Consider the following 16,507-nt stretch of genomic DNA (forward strand, 5'->3'; position numbering starts at 1 on the left):
GCAGACAAGGATGCTTAAAGTTGTGGTTGCGCTCTTTTTATTTTTTTATTTTTTTCATTTTTTTTTTTTTCATTCTACTTCCTATTCTACTTCCTACCAAGTTTTTCAAAAGAAACTCTTCTTCGCACCTGAGCTTCTATATTAGTATTTTAGCCTCGATCTCTCAAGGTCACAGAGAACGCGTTGGTGCAGTTCCCTGATTCGATAAAGCAGGGGCCAACTGCCGTCGGCTCCGGCAAGCAGGAACCCGCGGGGCCGGGGAAGCCGGAGCTTCGGTTTTTCCATATCCTCCCCATGACGAAATGTCCAGTCCATCAGGGTTCCCGTCACGCGAGAAATCCCCATGATGAGACGAAACCACCAGCTCCCTCCCCCTCAATTGCACTCTTCCTGCCCTTTTACTCTTCTCTAGGTCGAATCACAGCCTGACGCAGAGACTCGTCAATCCTGGAACGCTACAGTTGGATGCCGCGACGATGCTTCCCAAATCAGCAGTACAGTACACCACGGCCGGCCGACAGGTCCCTCTCTTTTACAGAGTCTTCTTCCTCGCCATCGAGCCCATCTCTGCTCTCGTCGGCGCCTTCTTCGCCCATTTCCGGCAGGACGAATACCTCACACTCACCCACGCCATATCGAAGCCCGACGTCATTCCTCAGGGTACCACGATCGTGCTCTCCCAGCTCGCGAACCTCTACCTCCTCTTTGCCCTCAACGAAGCCCTCGTCCTCCGCTCCACGAATGACATCCGGGTCTGGAAGACTGTCCTATTCGTCCTTCTGGTCGCGGACCTTGGGCACCTGTACACCGTCCGAAGTCTAGGCCCCGAGGTCTACTACAACTTCACCAAGTGGAACGCCATCGACTGGGGCAACGTGCCTTTTGTCTACCTCGGTGCCTCCATGCGCACCGCGTTTCTGGCCAATGTTGGGCTTAGCGGTCGACGCGTTGTGGCCAACAGACAGCAATAAGGAGCTCGTTGGTAGAGCTGTCCAGATGAATAAGCCGACGGTCGACAGGGGTGGCATTATTGCTGGGCGGAGGACCGCCTGAACATTGCACCGAGCCCGAGCCCGCCGACATTCGGTCAGCACAACGCCGCTGCCGAGGACGAAAACATCGAAAACTCATCGGGGATAAAGTTTTGAAGATGGCCTGCATGCAGACGATGTCCCGAGTCGATGCAAGAGTTGGTGAGGGATGCAGGCAGGTACAAACCCGAGCAAATACCGACATGCTGGTATCCGGAACCCCGTTCGACCGGCATAGCGCCCTCCCGAACGGCCGTCCAGTTCGCTTCAATCAGGAATACTTACAGCACAGCTCAGGTGGTTGGTTGGAGTCATTTGCATGACACATTGAGGCTCGGAGACGTGTACCGAGATACAGCGAAAGCGGCCCCAGAGCAGCGAGGTTGACCCTCCGACCATGGCTCTTTGGTATAGCCAAGCCCGATGTTATCTGTGACTGCAGTTTTCCAGTCGACCTTGTCGAAGATCGGAACAGAGACGGCGAGTTCTAGTTGGTGGGAAATTCGGCAAACGGTCTCGGAAAATCCCCCGGACAATTTCCCTTCCCCAAGCCGCGGGGGGAGACACATTGGGTCGGGTGGATTGTGCGGTGCAATTGGCGGGCAATGGTGGGGTTTCATCGCGGGGCACGGCACGATGGATGGCATGGAGGGACAATCAGAAAGAGGACAAGCGAAGCCAGAAACAAAATTCAGCAGACCGATTCCACGATCATGGGAACATGCTTCACCAGCATTGTTCGTCGATAACTCCAGCCAGGCACGTCCATTTAGCCTTCATTCGGCAACATATCCACGGACTTGCGGATGAAGCCATTGGCTCGGCATCGTGAAAGTCGGACGAGGGACGCATATAAGCAATGGGGATTTTTCTCGAGGGGAAATTCACCCGAGTTCCTCCCCCATCAGGCGCCTAGCCTTGCCTAGGCCAGGGTCCCGCCCCAGTCCTCCTCTTCCATCCATCCATCTCGCATGGGATGACATTGCGGCGCGACGTTAGCCCCTCCTTGTTCGTCGCAGTTGGTGGTGCCCCTCACCAGGGATCACTGGACTTTGCTCCACGCGCCGCGACTGAGGTTGGAAGGTGGGGGTGTTGCTTGGGGGTAGCTATACGATGGCCATAGGTATTTCATCCGCCGCCGTCCCTCTGGTCTGCCCTTGAGCTGTTTCTGCCTCTTCTCTTCCCCTTCCTTCCTGCCTTGACAACCTGCTTCTTCACGCAGCTCACAAGGATCCCGCTGCCGAACGAGTTGATTGACTTTCTATACACACTTCAACTTCACAGTCATCAAATTCACGATGGCCAACATCCCCGAGAAGTTCACCGGCTTCCAGGTCAACAGCGCCGAGACCTGGCAAGACTTCAAGAAGCAGCAGTTCGACCCTAAGCCCTTCGGAGACTACGACGTCGATATCAAGATTGAGTGCTGCGGTGTCTGCGCCAGTGATGTTCATACCGTCAAGGGTGACTGGGGTGCTCAGCCCTACCCTCTGGCCGTCGGCCACGGTGAGTCTACTCCAATTGCATCTCAGACCGCGAGTACTAAGATAGCCAGAAATCGTCGGCAAGGCTCTGAGAGTCGGCCCCAAGGTCACCAAGATCAAGGCCGGTGAGCGTGTCGGTGTCGGCGCCCAGTCCTACGCCTGCCTCGACTGCCGCCAATGCAAGAACGACAACGAGACATACTGCAAGGAGCAGCTCGACACCTACGGATCTACCTTCCCTGACTCCGGCGCCATCTCACAGGGTGGCTACTCCTCCCACGTCCGCACCCACGAGCACTGGTGAGCTCCCTCAAAACCACTTGGGATAAACCCCATACTGATATCTGCTAGGGTCTTCCCCATCCCCGAAGCCCTCCCGAGCACCCTCGCCGCGCCCATGCTTTGCGCCGGTTTGACCGCCTACAGCCCTCTCATCCGCAACGGTTGCGGTCCGGGCAAGAAGGTCGGCATCGTGGGTATTGGTGGCATTGGCCACTTCGGTGTCATGTTCGCCAAGGCCCTCGGCGCCGAGGTCTGGGCCATCTCCCGCTCCCGCTCAAAGGAGGCCGACTCCCTCAAGATGGGCGCCGACGGGTACCTCGCCTCCGGCGAGAAGGGCTGGAACGAGCCTCACAAGATGACGTTCGACCTCATCCTCAACACGGCCAACTCCTTTGAGGGCTTCGACCTCTCTGCCTACCTCAGCCTTCTCGACGTCCACGGCAAGTGGGTTTCCGTCGGTCTTCCGGGAGGCGGCGGCATCACCGTCCGCAACCAGGACTTCCTGCCCAACGGCTGCTTCATTGGTAGCTCGCACTTGGGCAGCAGACGCGAGACGCTGGAGATGTTGCAGCTGGCTGCGGACAAGGGCATCAAGACGTGGGTGCAGGAGGTTCCCATCAGCGCGGACGGTCTGAGGAAGGCTATGAACGGTATCGAGGACTCCAGTGTCCGTTACAGGTATTGCCTGACCAACTACGAGGAGGCGTTTGGCCAGTAGAGGGGTTTGTAATGTGTAGCTTATGTCCAAAAGAAATACCATTTGATGACTATCTAAGACTTGTGACCTGAGGTTTGGGACTGTGGGCATGGCTCCAAGAAAATCGACCGGTCAAAGCTTTCGACGCGAGCGAGCCTTGTCAATTGGGTTTAATAGCGCCGCCTGTTCGGACGAAGAAAGTCCCTTCTTGGGTGTCCTTCGATCTGTCGTCACCAAGAATGGCTATCACCATTCAGAAACCTTGTGTTAGTCACTTCTTCAATCGAGTCGCGTCTTGAAATCCAATTCATCGAACCTCTGAATGGCCCTCCACCCCCAGCTTGTTGAAGGCATGTTCGAACATCGCAGGTGACATAGACACGATTAGTGGCGTCGAAAAGTCCTCATGAAGTTGCAAGAGGATACAGCACCCTACTTACAAGGATAGGTATGGATAATTCCTCATCCCAGCAATCAGCAGTGGGATCAAAGACTGCATATAACACTCCAAAGTTACTACATGATGCCGAATGCAGTTGTTCAGCCAACAGCCAAGTCGCATCTAATGTTTTGGTTGCGATGGCGAGATCAGACCGAAGTACACCGAGCGTAGGTGAACTCGGGGCAGTCCATGGGCCCTGAAGTGCCAAATACAGGGCGTCAGCGCTTTCCGCTGCTCGACTTGCGCCCTGCACTCCCTGTAACGGTTGAAAATTTAGCAGGCCCGGCTGGAAACTGCCCCTCATCCCGATCGGGGATAGTGCGGGGTTGTGGCTCTTGCGTCAATCAGAGTCAGAGTCAGCGACGAGGTGCGGAAGGTGCGCACTGCTCTGCGTGACTCCTTTCCCTTCTGTCGCTAGTCGAAGCCACTGTCTTTTGTCTCCGTCGTCCGTCTCCCTCGCTTCCCGGCTTGTTTGAAGCAAGTGACACACGAATACACGAACAAAGACACCGGCAATACTTGAGCTACCTGTTCTGCCATCAATTGACGCCGCCCGAGGGCATATCCCACCGAACTCGTCAAACCTTTCGCAAACCCCACCACCCACGATCGCATACCTCGCCATGGCGCCCACCGAGCCCATCTTGCCCGTCAAGGGTAAAAACAACATCCTCATCACCTCGGCCCTGCCCTATGTCAACAACGTCCCTCATCTGGGCAACATTATCGGCTCCGTGTTGTCCGCCGACGTCTTCGCTCGCTACTCCCGCGCCCGCGGTAACCCCACCATCTACAGTACGTCGCAACCCCTCCACACACCTGCTTCATCTCCGTCCACGACTGACGATTTTACCTCCAGTTTGCGGCTCCGACGAGTACGGTACTGCGACCGAGACGAAGGCCCTCGAGGAGGGTGTCGACCCTGCTACCCTCTGCGCCAAGTACCACGCCATCCACAAGGGCATCTACGACTACTTCGACATCTCCTTTGATATCTTCGGCCGAACCCCCACTCCCCAGCAGACCGAGATTGTCCAGGACATCTTCACCAAGCTGTGGAAGAACGGCTACATTGAGGAGCGCGAGACTATCCAGCCCTTCTGCCCCGTCGAGGCTCACAACACCTTCCTCGCTGACCGTTTCGTCGAGGGAACCTGCTCCGTCTGCAATTACGACGGTGCCAGAGGAGACCAGTGCGACAAGTGCGGTAACCTTCTCGACCCCTTGGAGCCTGAGACCGACCCCAACGCTGGTGCCGACGACGACGTCGCCGCCAAGGCCACTGGCTGGCTGATCAACCCCAGATGCAAGCTCGACGGAGCTACCCCCGAGAAGCGCAAGACGAAGCACTTGTTCTTGAAGCTTGATGCTCTTAAGGATGAGCTTGTCAAGTGGTTCCAGTCTTCCAGCAAGAAGGGCGCCTGGAGCAACAACGCCGAGCAGATCACCCAGGCTTGGATCGACAAGGGCCTCAAGCCCCGTGGTATCACGAGAGATCTGAAGTGGGGTGTGCCCATCCCCACCGGTGAGGTTGGCGAGGACTACGCAAGGAAGGTGTTCTACGTCTGGTTCGACGCTTGCATTGGTGAGTAGCTGCTATACCTCCCTTTCCAGATCTACGGCTGACCCGTCTAGGCTACGTTTCCATCACCAAAAACTACACCGACGGCGATAACCTCGAGGGCAAGAAGTGGGAGCAGTGGTGGAAGAACCCCGACGATGTCAAGCTGGTAAGTGATGCGCGCACTATCCACGTACTCAAAGAACTCATAGCTGACCTTTGACAGTACCAATTCATGGGCAAGGACAACGTCCAATTCCACACCATTATCTTCCCCGGATCTCAGCTCGGCACAGGAGAGAACTGGACTAAGCTGCACAAGATCTCCACTACGGAGTATCTCAACTACGAGGGTGGAAAGTTCAGCAAGTCGAGAGGTGTTGGTGTCTTCGGCAACCAAGTCCAGCAGACTGAAGTTCCCGTTGATGTCTGGAGATACTACCTCCTTGCCCGCCGCCCGGAGACGTCTGACTCCGAGTTCATGTGGCAGGAGATGGTTGACGGCAACAACAACGAACTGTAAGTCTCTCAGCAGCTCGACTGTCGGTCCTAGCTAACAGCTTTACAGCCTCAAGAACCTCGGTAACTTTTGCCAGAGAGGTGAGCAAACCCCTTCGCACCATCGTCAGCATAGCTAATACTTTGCAGTCAACAAGTTCTGCCAGGCCAAGACCAACGGAGCCGTCCCTGACTACACCAAGTACACGGATGATTACTTGAAGAACCACGTTGCCGAGATCAACAACCTCCTTGCCGAATACATCAAGAACATGGAGGACACCAAGATGAGAGCATCCCTGCACAGCATCCTGTCAATTTCTGCGTATGTGCCCTTGATATCAGGTATCGCTCAGCATCGGCAGCTAACAGTCGACACAGTCTTGGAAATAAGCTACTTCAGGACAATAAGCTTGATAACAAGCTGTTGACCGAGGAGCCCGACCGTTGCGCTGCCGTGGTCGGTCACGCGCTGAACCAGATCAACCTCATTGCTTCTCTAGTCAGCCCCTTCCTGCCCAACACATCCAAGGCGATCTTTGAGCAGCTCGGTGTCGACAGTAAGCCGACTATTCCTGATAGCTGGGTTGTCGACGCGATCAAGCCCGGCCACAAGCTCGGCGAGCCTAAACACCTGTTTTCTCTCATTCCTGCCACCAAGATCGAGGAGTGGAAGGACGCTTTCGGCGGCGAGGAAGTCCGCAAGCAAAAGGAGGAGGCTGCGGCGAAGGCGGCCGCTAAGAAGGCCGCCAAGGAGGCCGACAAGGCCCGTAAGAAGGCCAAGAAGGAGGCCGAAAAGGCCAAAGCTGCCGGCGCAACTGTGGAGTCTGGCGAGAAGAAGGCAGAGGCTGACCCAGCTATCGAGTCAGTAACAGAGGCTATCGCTAAGGCGGACGTCCACACTTCTTAGAGGACGACGCCCAAGACCAGAGACGACAAGAATAGAGAGGACGACGGCGGACGACGACGAGAAAGGACGACGACAGCGGACGATGGCCCCTCGCCGGGGGGGGGGGGGGGGGGGGGGGGGGGGGGGGGGGGGGGGGGGGGGGGGGGGGGGGGGGGGGGGGGGGGGGGGGGGGGGGGGGGGGGGGGGGGGGGGGGGGGGGGGGGGGGGGGGGGGGGGGGGGGGGGGGGGGGGGGGGGGGGGGGGGGGGGGGGGGGGGGGGGGGGGGGGGGGGGGGGGGGGGGGGGGGGGGGGGGGGGGGGGGGGGGGGGGGGGGGGGGGGGGGGGGGGGGGGGGGGGGGGGGGGGGGGGGGGGGGGGGGGGGGGGGGGGGGGGGGGGGGGGGGGGGGGGGGGGGGGGGGGGGGGGGGGGGGGGGGGGGGGGGGGGGGGGGGGGGGGGGGGGGGGGGGGGGGGGGGGGGGGGGGGGGGGGGGGGGGGGGGGGGGGGGGGGGGGGGGGGGGGGGGGGGGGGGGGGGGGGGGGGGGGGGGGGGGGGGGGGGGGGGGGGGGGGGGGGGGGGGGGGGGGGGGGGGGGGGGGGGGGGGGGGGGGGGGGGGGGGGGGGGGGGGGGGGGGGGGGGGGGGGGGGGGGGGGGGGGGGGGGGGGGGGGGGCAATGGATGATCACGGCCGGTGAAACAAGGGCGAGAGTCGGTGAAAGTGAAAGACAATGATAGTGAAAATGATAATGATAAGAGACGATGACAGTAAGAGATGACACTAGTGAAATCCGATATACATGAGAAACGATGTAGTAAGACACAACGACGACGACGGCGAGAGAGGACAGGGATGGGGGACGACTACGAGGGGAATAAACAATGCATGCGAAGGACGACGATGGTGAAAGTGGACGAGACTAAAGATGAGGGCGGAAACGATGACGGTGAGAGTGGTAAGGACTACAAGGAAGTTAGTCGTGCAATGGGAGTCAACTCCCAGGCCGATACGCGCACTCACTTTATTCATTAGTGAAAGCTTCTGTTGGTATGGATCTGGCTTGATATCATGCTCGCCATCGCCTAGGTCCAAGGTTTTCTCTTGCTCGTCTTCAGGGGCATCAGGGACTTGGCATAGATCAGCCACCAAGCGGATGGTAGAACAGCAGGAAGCCGTTGAGAAGGGTGTCGTATTTACCAAGATAGTTGAACGGTCTGAGCGGCTCGCATGGTCAGTCAACTTCAACGAAGCAATTCAGATTCAGTGATGGCCATCAACTGTCAAGACAGGCATGCGCATGTTTTGATTGACCTGAGCTAACTGGTTATGGATATAGCCAAGCAAAGGTTGTCCACCCTCAAGCTGCACAGCCTGCATGATACCAGGCAGACAGGACACTTTCAGCTCATGCACCGCCGTACTTCAAGGTCTTTTCTCCCATCTCTCCTCTCACACCGCCCGATCGAGTACCAGTCGCATCACTTTAATGAACCCAATGGCTACTTCGGAGTCATTTACCTATCCCTCAGCACTAGGCGCCAGTCAGTTCCGACTGGTGAACATCCAAGCTGCCCGCGAGGGTCCCCTCGAAACGCAAGTAGCGACATTCTCGCTCGCAGCGCATCCAAAATACTACACGTTGTCGTACTGTTGGGGAGCCGCTGATTTCGACTCCGATGAGGCGGACCAGGCTCCTAGATTCTCCAGCATTGCTGTCGATGGGAGAACTTTCCCAGTACGGGAGAATCTGCGCGATGCTCTTCTCCAATTACGACAGAGCTTTCCAGACGCTTGGTTCTGGATTGACGCCATTTGCATCAACCAGAACGACAACGCCGAGCGCTCGGCGCAGGTTGCTATCATGGACAAGATTTACACCAAGTCTTATTCGACTGTCGCGTGGATAGGAAGGGAGAAGCCGGGGCTGGAAAGGGCTCTTGAAGTCATTATAGACAGGCTTATGACGTGGGACAAGTGGTTGGATGCCCCTGGTATCAATTATTGGGAGGTGAACGCGACTCAAGACTACGAGCCCCTAGCTCGAGCAATGGCAGGGATCCCGGACCTAGCTCTGGAAGACTGGATGGCACTCGAAAGCATTTATGGGCGGCGCTGGTTCTGGAGGCTTTGGGTGGTGCAGGAGGTCGCGCTGTCCACGGAGGTCATCGTCCTCTGCGGGAATCAGCAGATACCGTGGCCGGCCCTGGGCATGTTTGCCTGGCTCACGATGAACTCCGGGTCACTGTACCGCGGCCAACAACTCATGGGCGAAAACGGCCTCCATCGGCAGGTTGACATGGGTATCATGAACGCGACTGCGATCAACACCTGTCGTAGCTGGTGCGACTACTACAGAGATCTCTATTCCCGAGATCCGAGTAATCCGATACGCCCTGGGGTTTCCACACCCGACGGCAACATCACCATTGTCCTGTTCCCGAAGTGGGAGAAGGCCTTGGAGGACCTGCTCGATAACACCTCGACCTTTGAGAGCACTGACGGCAGGGATCAGATATACGGACTACTCGGCATGCTCAAGTTCATCGCGGAGCTTGAAAAGATTCTTGCCGAGTTTGAGCGGCAACGCGACGATTTCGTGGACTTTGGGTTCGACGACGCCCTGATCAGTGTGGACTACGACATACCATTGTCGGACCTTTACACCAGAGTCACCAGCCAGATTGTCGAGTCTGGACGACTGGAACTTCTCTCGCGGGCTGGCGTGGCGTACGGGAGAGTAGAAGGTCTTCCGTCTTGGGTGCCCGACTTCCGCGGGTCCAATGTGACGGATCTGGTGCAAGATGCTTCCAGGCATGCCGGGAACGCGAACCTGGGGATTAGAATTGTGGGTGACAAGCTGTACTGTCGAGGATTCAAGGTCGGCGCCGTGCCCGAATCGACGGATTTTCTGGCGCAGGCTCTGAGCGGCCTGGCGAATCCTGTTTATCCCTTCACCAACCGGCCCACGGTGGACGCGTTTTGGCGCACGCTCGTGATGGACAAGAAGGAGCCCGTGAGCCGACTCCTGGGAGCGAGTGACGAGGTGGGACTATCGTTCCGCGAATGGACGGTTTCCTGCATGCTTCAGGTTGCCGTTGCGCAGCTACAGGCTGGGATGAACTGGGATGCTGTGCAGGAGAGCTTGAAGGATTTCGATGAAACGGCAGCCATGGACACGACCGGGCTCTATCCCGGCACGAAAGACCTGAAGGCTCGGCTAGGCATCCTGGGTTTCTTGGAGGAGGCCGAGGAGGCGTCGGAAGAGGAGAAGAGGGCGGTCATTGAAAGGGCACAGGAGCATCTCCGAATCTGGCAGATCCGTTCTCTGCATACTAATCGATTGTTCACACTTCTTGATGGAGGGCACATGGCTCAGCTGGACAACTCCGCAGCTTTGGGAGACGAGGTATGGATTCTGCAGGGGCTGCAGCTGCCCTTGCAGATGAGAAGGGTAGAAGGCGGCAACTGGATCATAGTCCGCGATGCATACGTTCACGGCATCATGTCTGGTGAGGCGATCACTGATGAGGTCGTTTGGGAGGATATTTGCATTGTCTAGATACACATTTCTTTTTACTATTATCATTACGTGCAGACCCTTATGTCTACTTGGACTCGACGGTCTTCTTCTCCTCGGGGGGATACACCACGATGCGGTCGATATCGGCGCCCTTATAGTCGAAGCCGTTCCACAGACCGCCGATGGTGATTGTGTTGTTTGATCCCTTGTTCAAGGTCAGGTTCAGCGGCGTGGACAGGATGATGCCCTTGTGCGTGTCGCGCTGGTACAGAGACTCGACCTGCTGATCGTTGCCGTTGACGATGACACTCGCGATGCGGCGCAGCTGCCACGACCCTCCGATGCGGTCGGGCGTGCCGCCGGGCTGGTCGCCGAAGCCCATGTCGTCCGTGTTCTGGTAGTAGAATGATACCCACTGCGGCTCGCCGGCGCCCTCGATGCCCTCAAAGGTGACCTTGCTGTCGTTGCCGTAGATGCCCGTGACGATGGTGCCGCCGCTGGCGAAGTTGGCCTCCTGCTTGAAGGCGTTGCCGGAGACGGTGGCGGAGTCGTGCGCGGTGTAAGTCGTTCCCTCGATCGGGGTGACGACGCCAGTCTTGACGTCGAGGTCGTAAATGTCGTGCCACTCGACGTGGACGGACTTCTTCTCATCGTCAACGCTAAGGGGCAGCCAGATGTAGCGGGACTCCCAGAGGGAGTTGGAGTCCCACTGGTCGCCGAGGTAGAGGTAGGTCGTCACCTCGGAGCCGTTGATGCGCAGGGAGAAGCCGGACTGGGAGTTGTAGGTGCGGGTGTACGAGTCGGAGATGAAGAAGGGCTGGGACCAGGGGCCGGCGAGGGAGTCGGCGCGGAAGGCGACGACGTTGTTGGGGCGGTAGCCCGTCTTGTGGGACATGAGGGCGTAGTAGCTCGAGTCGGTCTGGATGATGGTCGGGGCCTCGAGGTCGTACTTGTCGAAGCGGTGGACGACCTCGGTGACGTTTGTGAGCTCGTCGTTGAAGGAGCTGAGGTAGACGTCGCGGCCCTCGCGGCGGTCACCGTTGGAGTAGAGGGCGTAGGAGCGGCCGTCCTTGTAGTCTGTGAAGATGCCAAAGTCCTGGGACCAGTTGCCGAGAGGCGCCGTGGCGTCGACGAAGGTGTAGGGCCCGCTGATGTTTGGGGAGGTGGCCAGGCCTTGGAGGAGGAGACCATAGGTTGAGTTGTCGGCGTGCCACCACATCTAAGGGGTATTGTTAGTCAATTGACTGCCAAAGAGGACGAGGCAGACATACGTGGTACTCCCCGGTGGGCTCGGAGTAGACCACCTTGGGACGCTGGATGATCATGTCCGAGTCGATGTACGGGTGTCCGTCAATGGGCTCGAGGGCCTTGCCGTGAAACTCCCATGTCGCCAGGTCGTCGGAGCTGTAGACGGAGACACCGCCACCCTCCTCCTGGCCCTGGACCTTGTACTCGCCGAACCAGAAGAACTTGCCCGTGTCGCGGTCGATGGTGACGCCGCCGGCGTGGGCGTTGACGAGGTTTCCCTCGGTATCACGCCATCTGCCGCCGGGGACGATCCACTTTGCGGACGCGAGAGAGGCGAGGAGGAGGCCCGTCGAAAAGAGCTTTGTGAGCGCCATGATGAGGACGTGTTGGTCGAGGCAAGCTTTGTGGCACTTTGACTTGAGGCGTGACTCTCTGAGCTTATTCTTCGTGGGATGGGGCCTTCGAATGCGACATCAGGGCTTTTATATTGACTTCATGACTTTCTTGAGGTGCGGCCGAGACGGACCGGCTTGCATTGGCCCGAAGACCGAAGACTCTGTGCCGGGCCATTGAGAGGCGGCGTGGGAAGCTTGGGAGTCTGCAGCGAGCGGATGATCGTGGCTGGGGATGCCAAGCTGGACGAAAGCTGGAGAATTTTCCCGTTGGTGAGGGTTGGGCGCGGTGGTGCGGGGGAAGCTATGGAAGGTTCATCAGCTTTCATATGAAGTATTTCCCAGTTGGAGCTAGGAGAAGCTTGGGAGGCCCAGGGGGGGCATTCGGAGTACAGGGGTTGTGGTGTTACCGTGAGTTGATGCGGGTGAAGTGGGCGATGGCGTGCGGGGTTTTAGCGTCTGGAGCGTCGCATCCTTCTGTCCCGCGCCCTGGAAACGATGCCCTTTTGGCGCCGGGGTTCGCCTGGGGTTGATGTCATTTCGGTGCGGTGAAGGGCTTGCGGACGAGGGAAGACAGGAGTTGGCTGGCTTGGCAGCCGTTGGTGTTGTTGACAGAGTTAACGCTGGTGTTGGTAATGAAAAGTGACCGTTTGGATTGTGTGAATGGGGTCATGATGAGCCAAGTAAACTCGACTGCTTGGCAGAGGGGTTAGCAGACAACCGTCGGCTCATCTTCACCGGCCGGGTTGACCTTGTTGACCTTGTTTGCTGGGACTGCAGACACGAGATGAACGAGTGAGATGTCAGAGTGATGAATGTTACGCTGGTCCACCGGGGCACATGATCCGAATGGGTCAATTGGGAGCGAGAATCCATGGACGAACGGGACTCTGCCAGTGAGTCGCTTGGATGAGCTCGTGGGCTCAAAAAGGCAGAGATCATCAGGGCCGTCTGTGTTCACTTGTGTTTGCTGGGACGGGTGGACGAACAGTCTTAAAGTGAGGTGACACTCGCGAGTGAATTTGATTGATGGGTGAGACACAGATGACGGCCGATTGATCTCACCTCACTCTACTGTCCGACAAACTCACCAGGCTCTCATCTTAGGTAAGTTTCCGACTTTCGCTTCAATTTGTCTTGCATATACTGGGTATGATGTGTTATATAAGGTCTCTTAAGTTGAGAACAAACATGAGCAAACATTAAGAGAAGATGATTGAAGCATGATGCAGAAATGGAGAGCCTTTCAACACCCACTCTTCTTCTCCTCCTGCTCTCCACGTGAGACGTCATCTGATCCAACGGCTTCGCAGTCTCGTCCAGCTGCTCCACGTGCGAACGGAATCGCTTCCGGAGACCACCTAATTCTGATAGGAATCTCGATCCCCGATTCCCCATCTCAATTTTCACTCTCATCGCCCTTTTCCGCATGGGCGCCCGCGGCGCCGTGACACAGGCTGACCCCGTTTCACCCACGCAGCCAATGAACACGCGACTCTGAGGAAATGGTGTATCCTCCAGTTCGATCTCGATGCAACAGTGACAGAAGATAAGATTTACGTCACGCGCAGATGGAGAAGGCCCGTCTGGAACGGTGGGATTGAAAAAGCATCTGTTGCACCGTGTATCCGCTGTCCAATCGAACGAGGCTGGCCTGGACCTTTTCGAAAAGAAATCGATAGGAGACCCCCAAAAATCCATTCCAATTCACTTCTTTCGTCGTTGCCCATTGAAAGAAACCCTTCCTTCCTCTCTCATCCAAAACATGATCTTTAGCCGTGACGGACGACTACATGGCCAGCAACCGTTGCTACCGGGAGATCCGTCCCGCTCTTGAACCCGACGCTATTCCCACTTCGCCTACGTCACCGCGCAATCCACACCATGCATCGTCACCACGATCTGACCAGAAACCCGCCCGGCGCAATGTCTGGGTAGCTTGCGAGAGTTGCAAGAAGCGCAAAACCAAAGTTCGCTGCCCCGATCCCCCATTGAACCTCATCCTTGTTGAAGACATCGCGCCCTAATCTGCTCGTCTCCGACAAGTGCTCCGCCGACCGTCCAAAATGCTCTCAATGCACGAGTCGCGGGTTCGACTGTCGGTACACCGCCGACCCCTCCGAGTCGCGCAGCGCCTCAATGAAAAGGAAGTTTACCGAACTAGAGCGCCAGAATGACTGCCTGAACGGCTTCTTTCGCGCAATCCGGTCCATGCCTGAGTTCCAGGCCCATGAGGTGCTCAGAAGAATTCGGTCGGGCGCGTCTGCTGAGGACGTCCTTCGTGAGGTTGAGGGAGGGGTATTGCTGCTGCAACTCTGCGATCGGCCCGAAAGAAAGCGTCGGGATTCTCGCTGTGACATTGCCAGCATCACCACGCCGCCAAACGGTACAGCCGGATCCACCAGTGGAACAAACCCAACTGGCCTTCTCACGCCCGAGAACTCATTCGAGCCGACTTCTTGTGACTCTTCCTGGAATAGTAGGCCGACCTCACTCAGCCATGAGCAGGCCGTTGATGAGGGGGTGGCAGGATACAGGTCCGCATCCATGAAACGGTATTGTACCCAAGGATACTAAACGCCTCGCGTAGAGCACATCACTGTGTTTTTGTAAGTCCCGATGACATGTTAACCGTCCCAAATGCCTGTTCAGAAGTTTCTAACAAGGTTCACCAGGCGCTTCTTGGAAAGAAGCGCTCGTTCTACGCCGAAGCCAAGGAGCTTGGTGTGTCGATGGATTTTGGATCCGGTTGGGACGTGCGGTAACACATCGTGATGCGGGCTTGTGACCAGAATATATGAGGGCTCATTGGGACAAGTTCATTGGGTATCCGAAACTTGCGCGGAGAATGACGCGTCTGAGGCAAGTCGTGGAGGGGGAAATCAAGACCGAAATCCACCCCAGTTATTCGTATAACCAGTACGAATGAACCTCCCAGAGAGTTGAGGTTTCTAGTTAAGGAGAGGGCATGGACAGCAGAATCAGTCAATGGAAACAAAGTAGCGGGTATGGGAGGGGCATGAAAGGCGGCTCGGCGTTCGGTTAATGTAATAAAGATTGCTTGAGTGATGAGAACAACCTGATATACTATGATCAAACCCGACACAGGGTGGATGCGTGGTCTAAATACACACGGTTGTTGGAAGCCTCATACTATCTATTAAACCCCCTTATTTCTCACTCTCGTACCTTCCAGCGTCGGCTTGGATTATCATCTTAAAAAGCTCAATGTCATTCCTCGCGTCAGCCGCGCTCGTCTTTGGCTGCTTGCCGTTCACGACGCAGTCATAAAAGTCCAAGAACTCCGTCGTGTACGGGTCTACGTAGGTCTTCCGGACCTTGCGCTCCTGGAAACCAGCATCGCCTACAAGTTCTCGGATCGTCATCGTGACCGGCAAACCTTTCACATAGGGAGTGTCGAAATCGACGCGAACAATCTTCTTAGGCGAGTAGACTTCAATGTGAGCATCAAACTGGGGGACACTGCTGAAGCCAGATTCGTAGGTGACGGGGAAGTCGTCGTATCTGAACAGAGCGGCAAAGATTCCAGGGAAGGAAAGGTGCGCGCCGGCGACGCTCTTTGGCATGCCGATGATCTCTCTCATGGCGGATAGATCGTGGGTTCCGAGTCTGTGGATCAGTCAGTACCACCTTGACATTATGAAGTTGGCAATAACATACCCTCCCAAGAGTCTCAGCATCAACTTCGACTTAGGTGTTGCTGGGACACCAAACTCGTTGATCAGAGCATGTTCAAAGATGTCCTTCTCATTGCTCTCACGGTCCTGGGTATCTGCGGCGCTGAAGTCGTTGAACTTTTGAGGGAATGTGCCGGACTGGTCGACGAAGGTCGAATTGGGCCCAATGATATCTCTGACTCTGGCATACTGAATCTTCTCCATACCGCCAACCTCCTTGACGGCGTCCGTGAAGGCGGTAGCGAAGCGGCGCATGGTGCCGACCATGATCTTTCCCTTTGATTTCTTCTCTGTCTCCACAAGAAGATCGATATCGCGGAAGCAGAGCGCCGCTGGCTTCTCGAGTAGACAGTACTTGTCGTTCTTCAAGGCCAGGATGCCGTGCTTGACGTGGTAGGCGTCGGCGTTGGCAATCACCACGACATCAACGTCGGGCGAGGAGCAGAGTTCGGCGGCATCATTGGTTGTCTTCGGCCTTCCACCCTGGACCTTTCTGGCGCAGTGTTGGAGAGCTTGTTGAGAGATATCGCAGAGGTATGTTGTTTGGAAGTACTGAGAAAGGAAGTTGATGTTGGGGATGTGAGCGACCTGGGTGATTTCACCGCAGCCAATGATGCCGACCTTGAGGATCCGTTGGGCGGCCATGATGAAAGTCTCGAGAGCTGAATGAGATCCAGTTGATAGGTTGACTAGTAGCTCTTCTATGGCCAATGATCTCAGTCGTAAGTTCCCGATATATTTCGGTGTGACTTGCAATCTGGGTTAGATCA

At 56.9% G+C, this 16,507-nt stretch overlaps 6 protein-coding genes across 6 annotated transcripts; 4 read left to right on the forward strand and 2 right to left on the reverse strand.

The window, feature by feature from the left end:
* Nucleotides 1-476: 476 nt before the first annotated feature.
* Nucleotides 477-3,515, forward strand: GCG54_00006961 (NADP-dependent alcohol dehydrogenase 6; the record flags this gene model as incomplete). Its single annotated transcript, XM_045406952.1, has 4 exons — nt 477-939; nt 2,316-2,537; nt 2,587-2,815; nt 2,867-3,515. The coding sequence occupies 4 exons, from the start codon at nt 477-479 to the stop codon at nt 3,513-3,515; spliced, it is 1,563 nt and encodes a 520-aa protein (XP_045259862.1).
* A 1,044-nt stretch (nt 3,516-4,559) lies between these two features.
* Nucleotides 4,560-6,905, forward strand: GCG54_00006962 (putative methionine--tRNA ligase cytoplasmic; the record flags this gene model as incomplete). Its single annotated transcript, XM_045406953.1, has 7 exons — nt 4,560-4,731; nt 4,796-5,521; nt 5,551-5,666; nt 5,724-6,016; nt 6,066-6,097; nt 6,146-6,320; nt 6,377-6,905. 7 exons carry the CDS (start codon nt 4,560-4,562, stop codon nt 6,903-6,905), a joined length of 2,043 nt encoding a protein of 680 aa, XP_045259863.1.
* Nucleotides 6,906-8,374: 1,469 nt separating this feature from the next.
* On the forward strand, nt 8,375-10,438 carry GCG54_00006963 (Heterokaryon incompatibility protein 6; the record flags this gene model as incomplete). The annotated part of the gene is made up of 1 exon (XM_045406954.1): nt 8,375-10,438. The coding sequence occupies one exon, from the start codon at nt 8,375-8,377 to the stop codon at nt 10,436-10,438; it is 2,064 nt and encodes a 687-aa protein (XP_045259864.1).
* A 46-nt stretch (nt 10,439-10,484) lies between these two features.
* On the reverse strand, nt 10,485-12,217 carry GCG54_00006964 (uncharacterized protein; the record flags this gene model as incomplete). The annotated part of the gene is made up of 3 exons (XM_045406955.1): nt 10,485-11,618; nt 11,671-12,106; nt 12,174-12,217. The coding sequence occupies 3 exons, from the start codon at nt 12,215-12,217 to the stop codon at nt 10,485-10,487; spliced, it is 1,614 nt and encodes a 537-aa protein (XP_045259865.1).
* A 1,615-nt stretch (nt 12,218-13,832) lies between these two features.
* Nucleotides 13,833-14,804, forward strand: GCG54_00006965 (uncharacterized protein; the record flags this gene model as incomplete). Its single annotated transcript, XM_045406956.1, has 3 exons — nt 13,833-14,009; nt 14,086-14,576; nt 14,654-14,804. 3 exons carry the CDS (start codon nt 13,833-13,835, stop codon nt 14,802-14,804), a joined length of 819 nt encoding a protein of 272 aa, XP_045259866.1.
* A 405-nt stretch (nt 14,805-15,209) lies between these two features.
* Nucleotides 15,210-16,382, reverse strand: GCG54_00006966 (uncharacterized protein; the record flags this gene model as incomplete). The annotated part of the gene is made up of 2 exons (XM_045406957.1): nt 15,210-15,669; nt 15,721-16,382. 2 exons carry the CDS (start codon nt 16,380-16,382, stop codon nt 15,210-15,212), a joined length of 1,122 nt encoding a protein of 373 aa, XP_045259867.1.
* Between the last annotated feature and the right edge of the window lie 125 nt (nt 16,383-16,507).

This window comes from Colletotrichum gloeosporioides (assembly GCF_011800055.1).
Source record: "Colletotrichum gloeosporioides strain Lc1 chromosome Unknown consensus_73, whole genome shotgun sequence".
NCBI classification, from domain to species: domain Eukaryota; kingdom Fungi; phylum Ascomycota; class Sordariomycetes; order Glomerellales; family Glomerellaceae; genus Colletotrichum; species Colletotrichum gloeosporioides.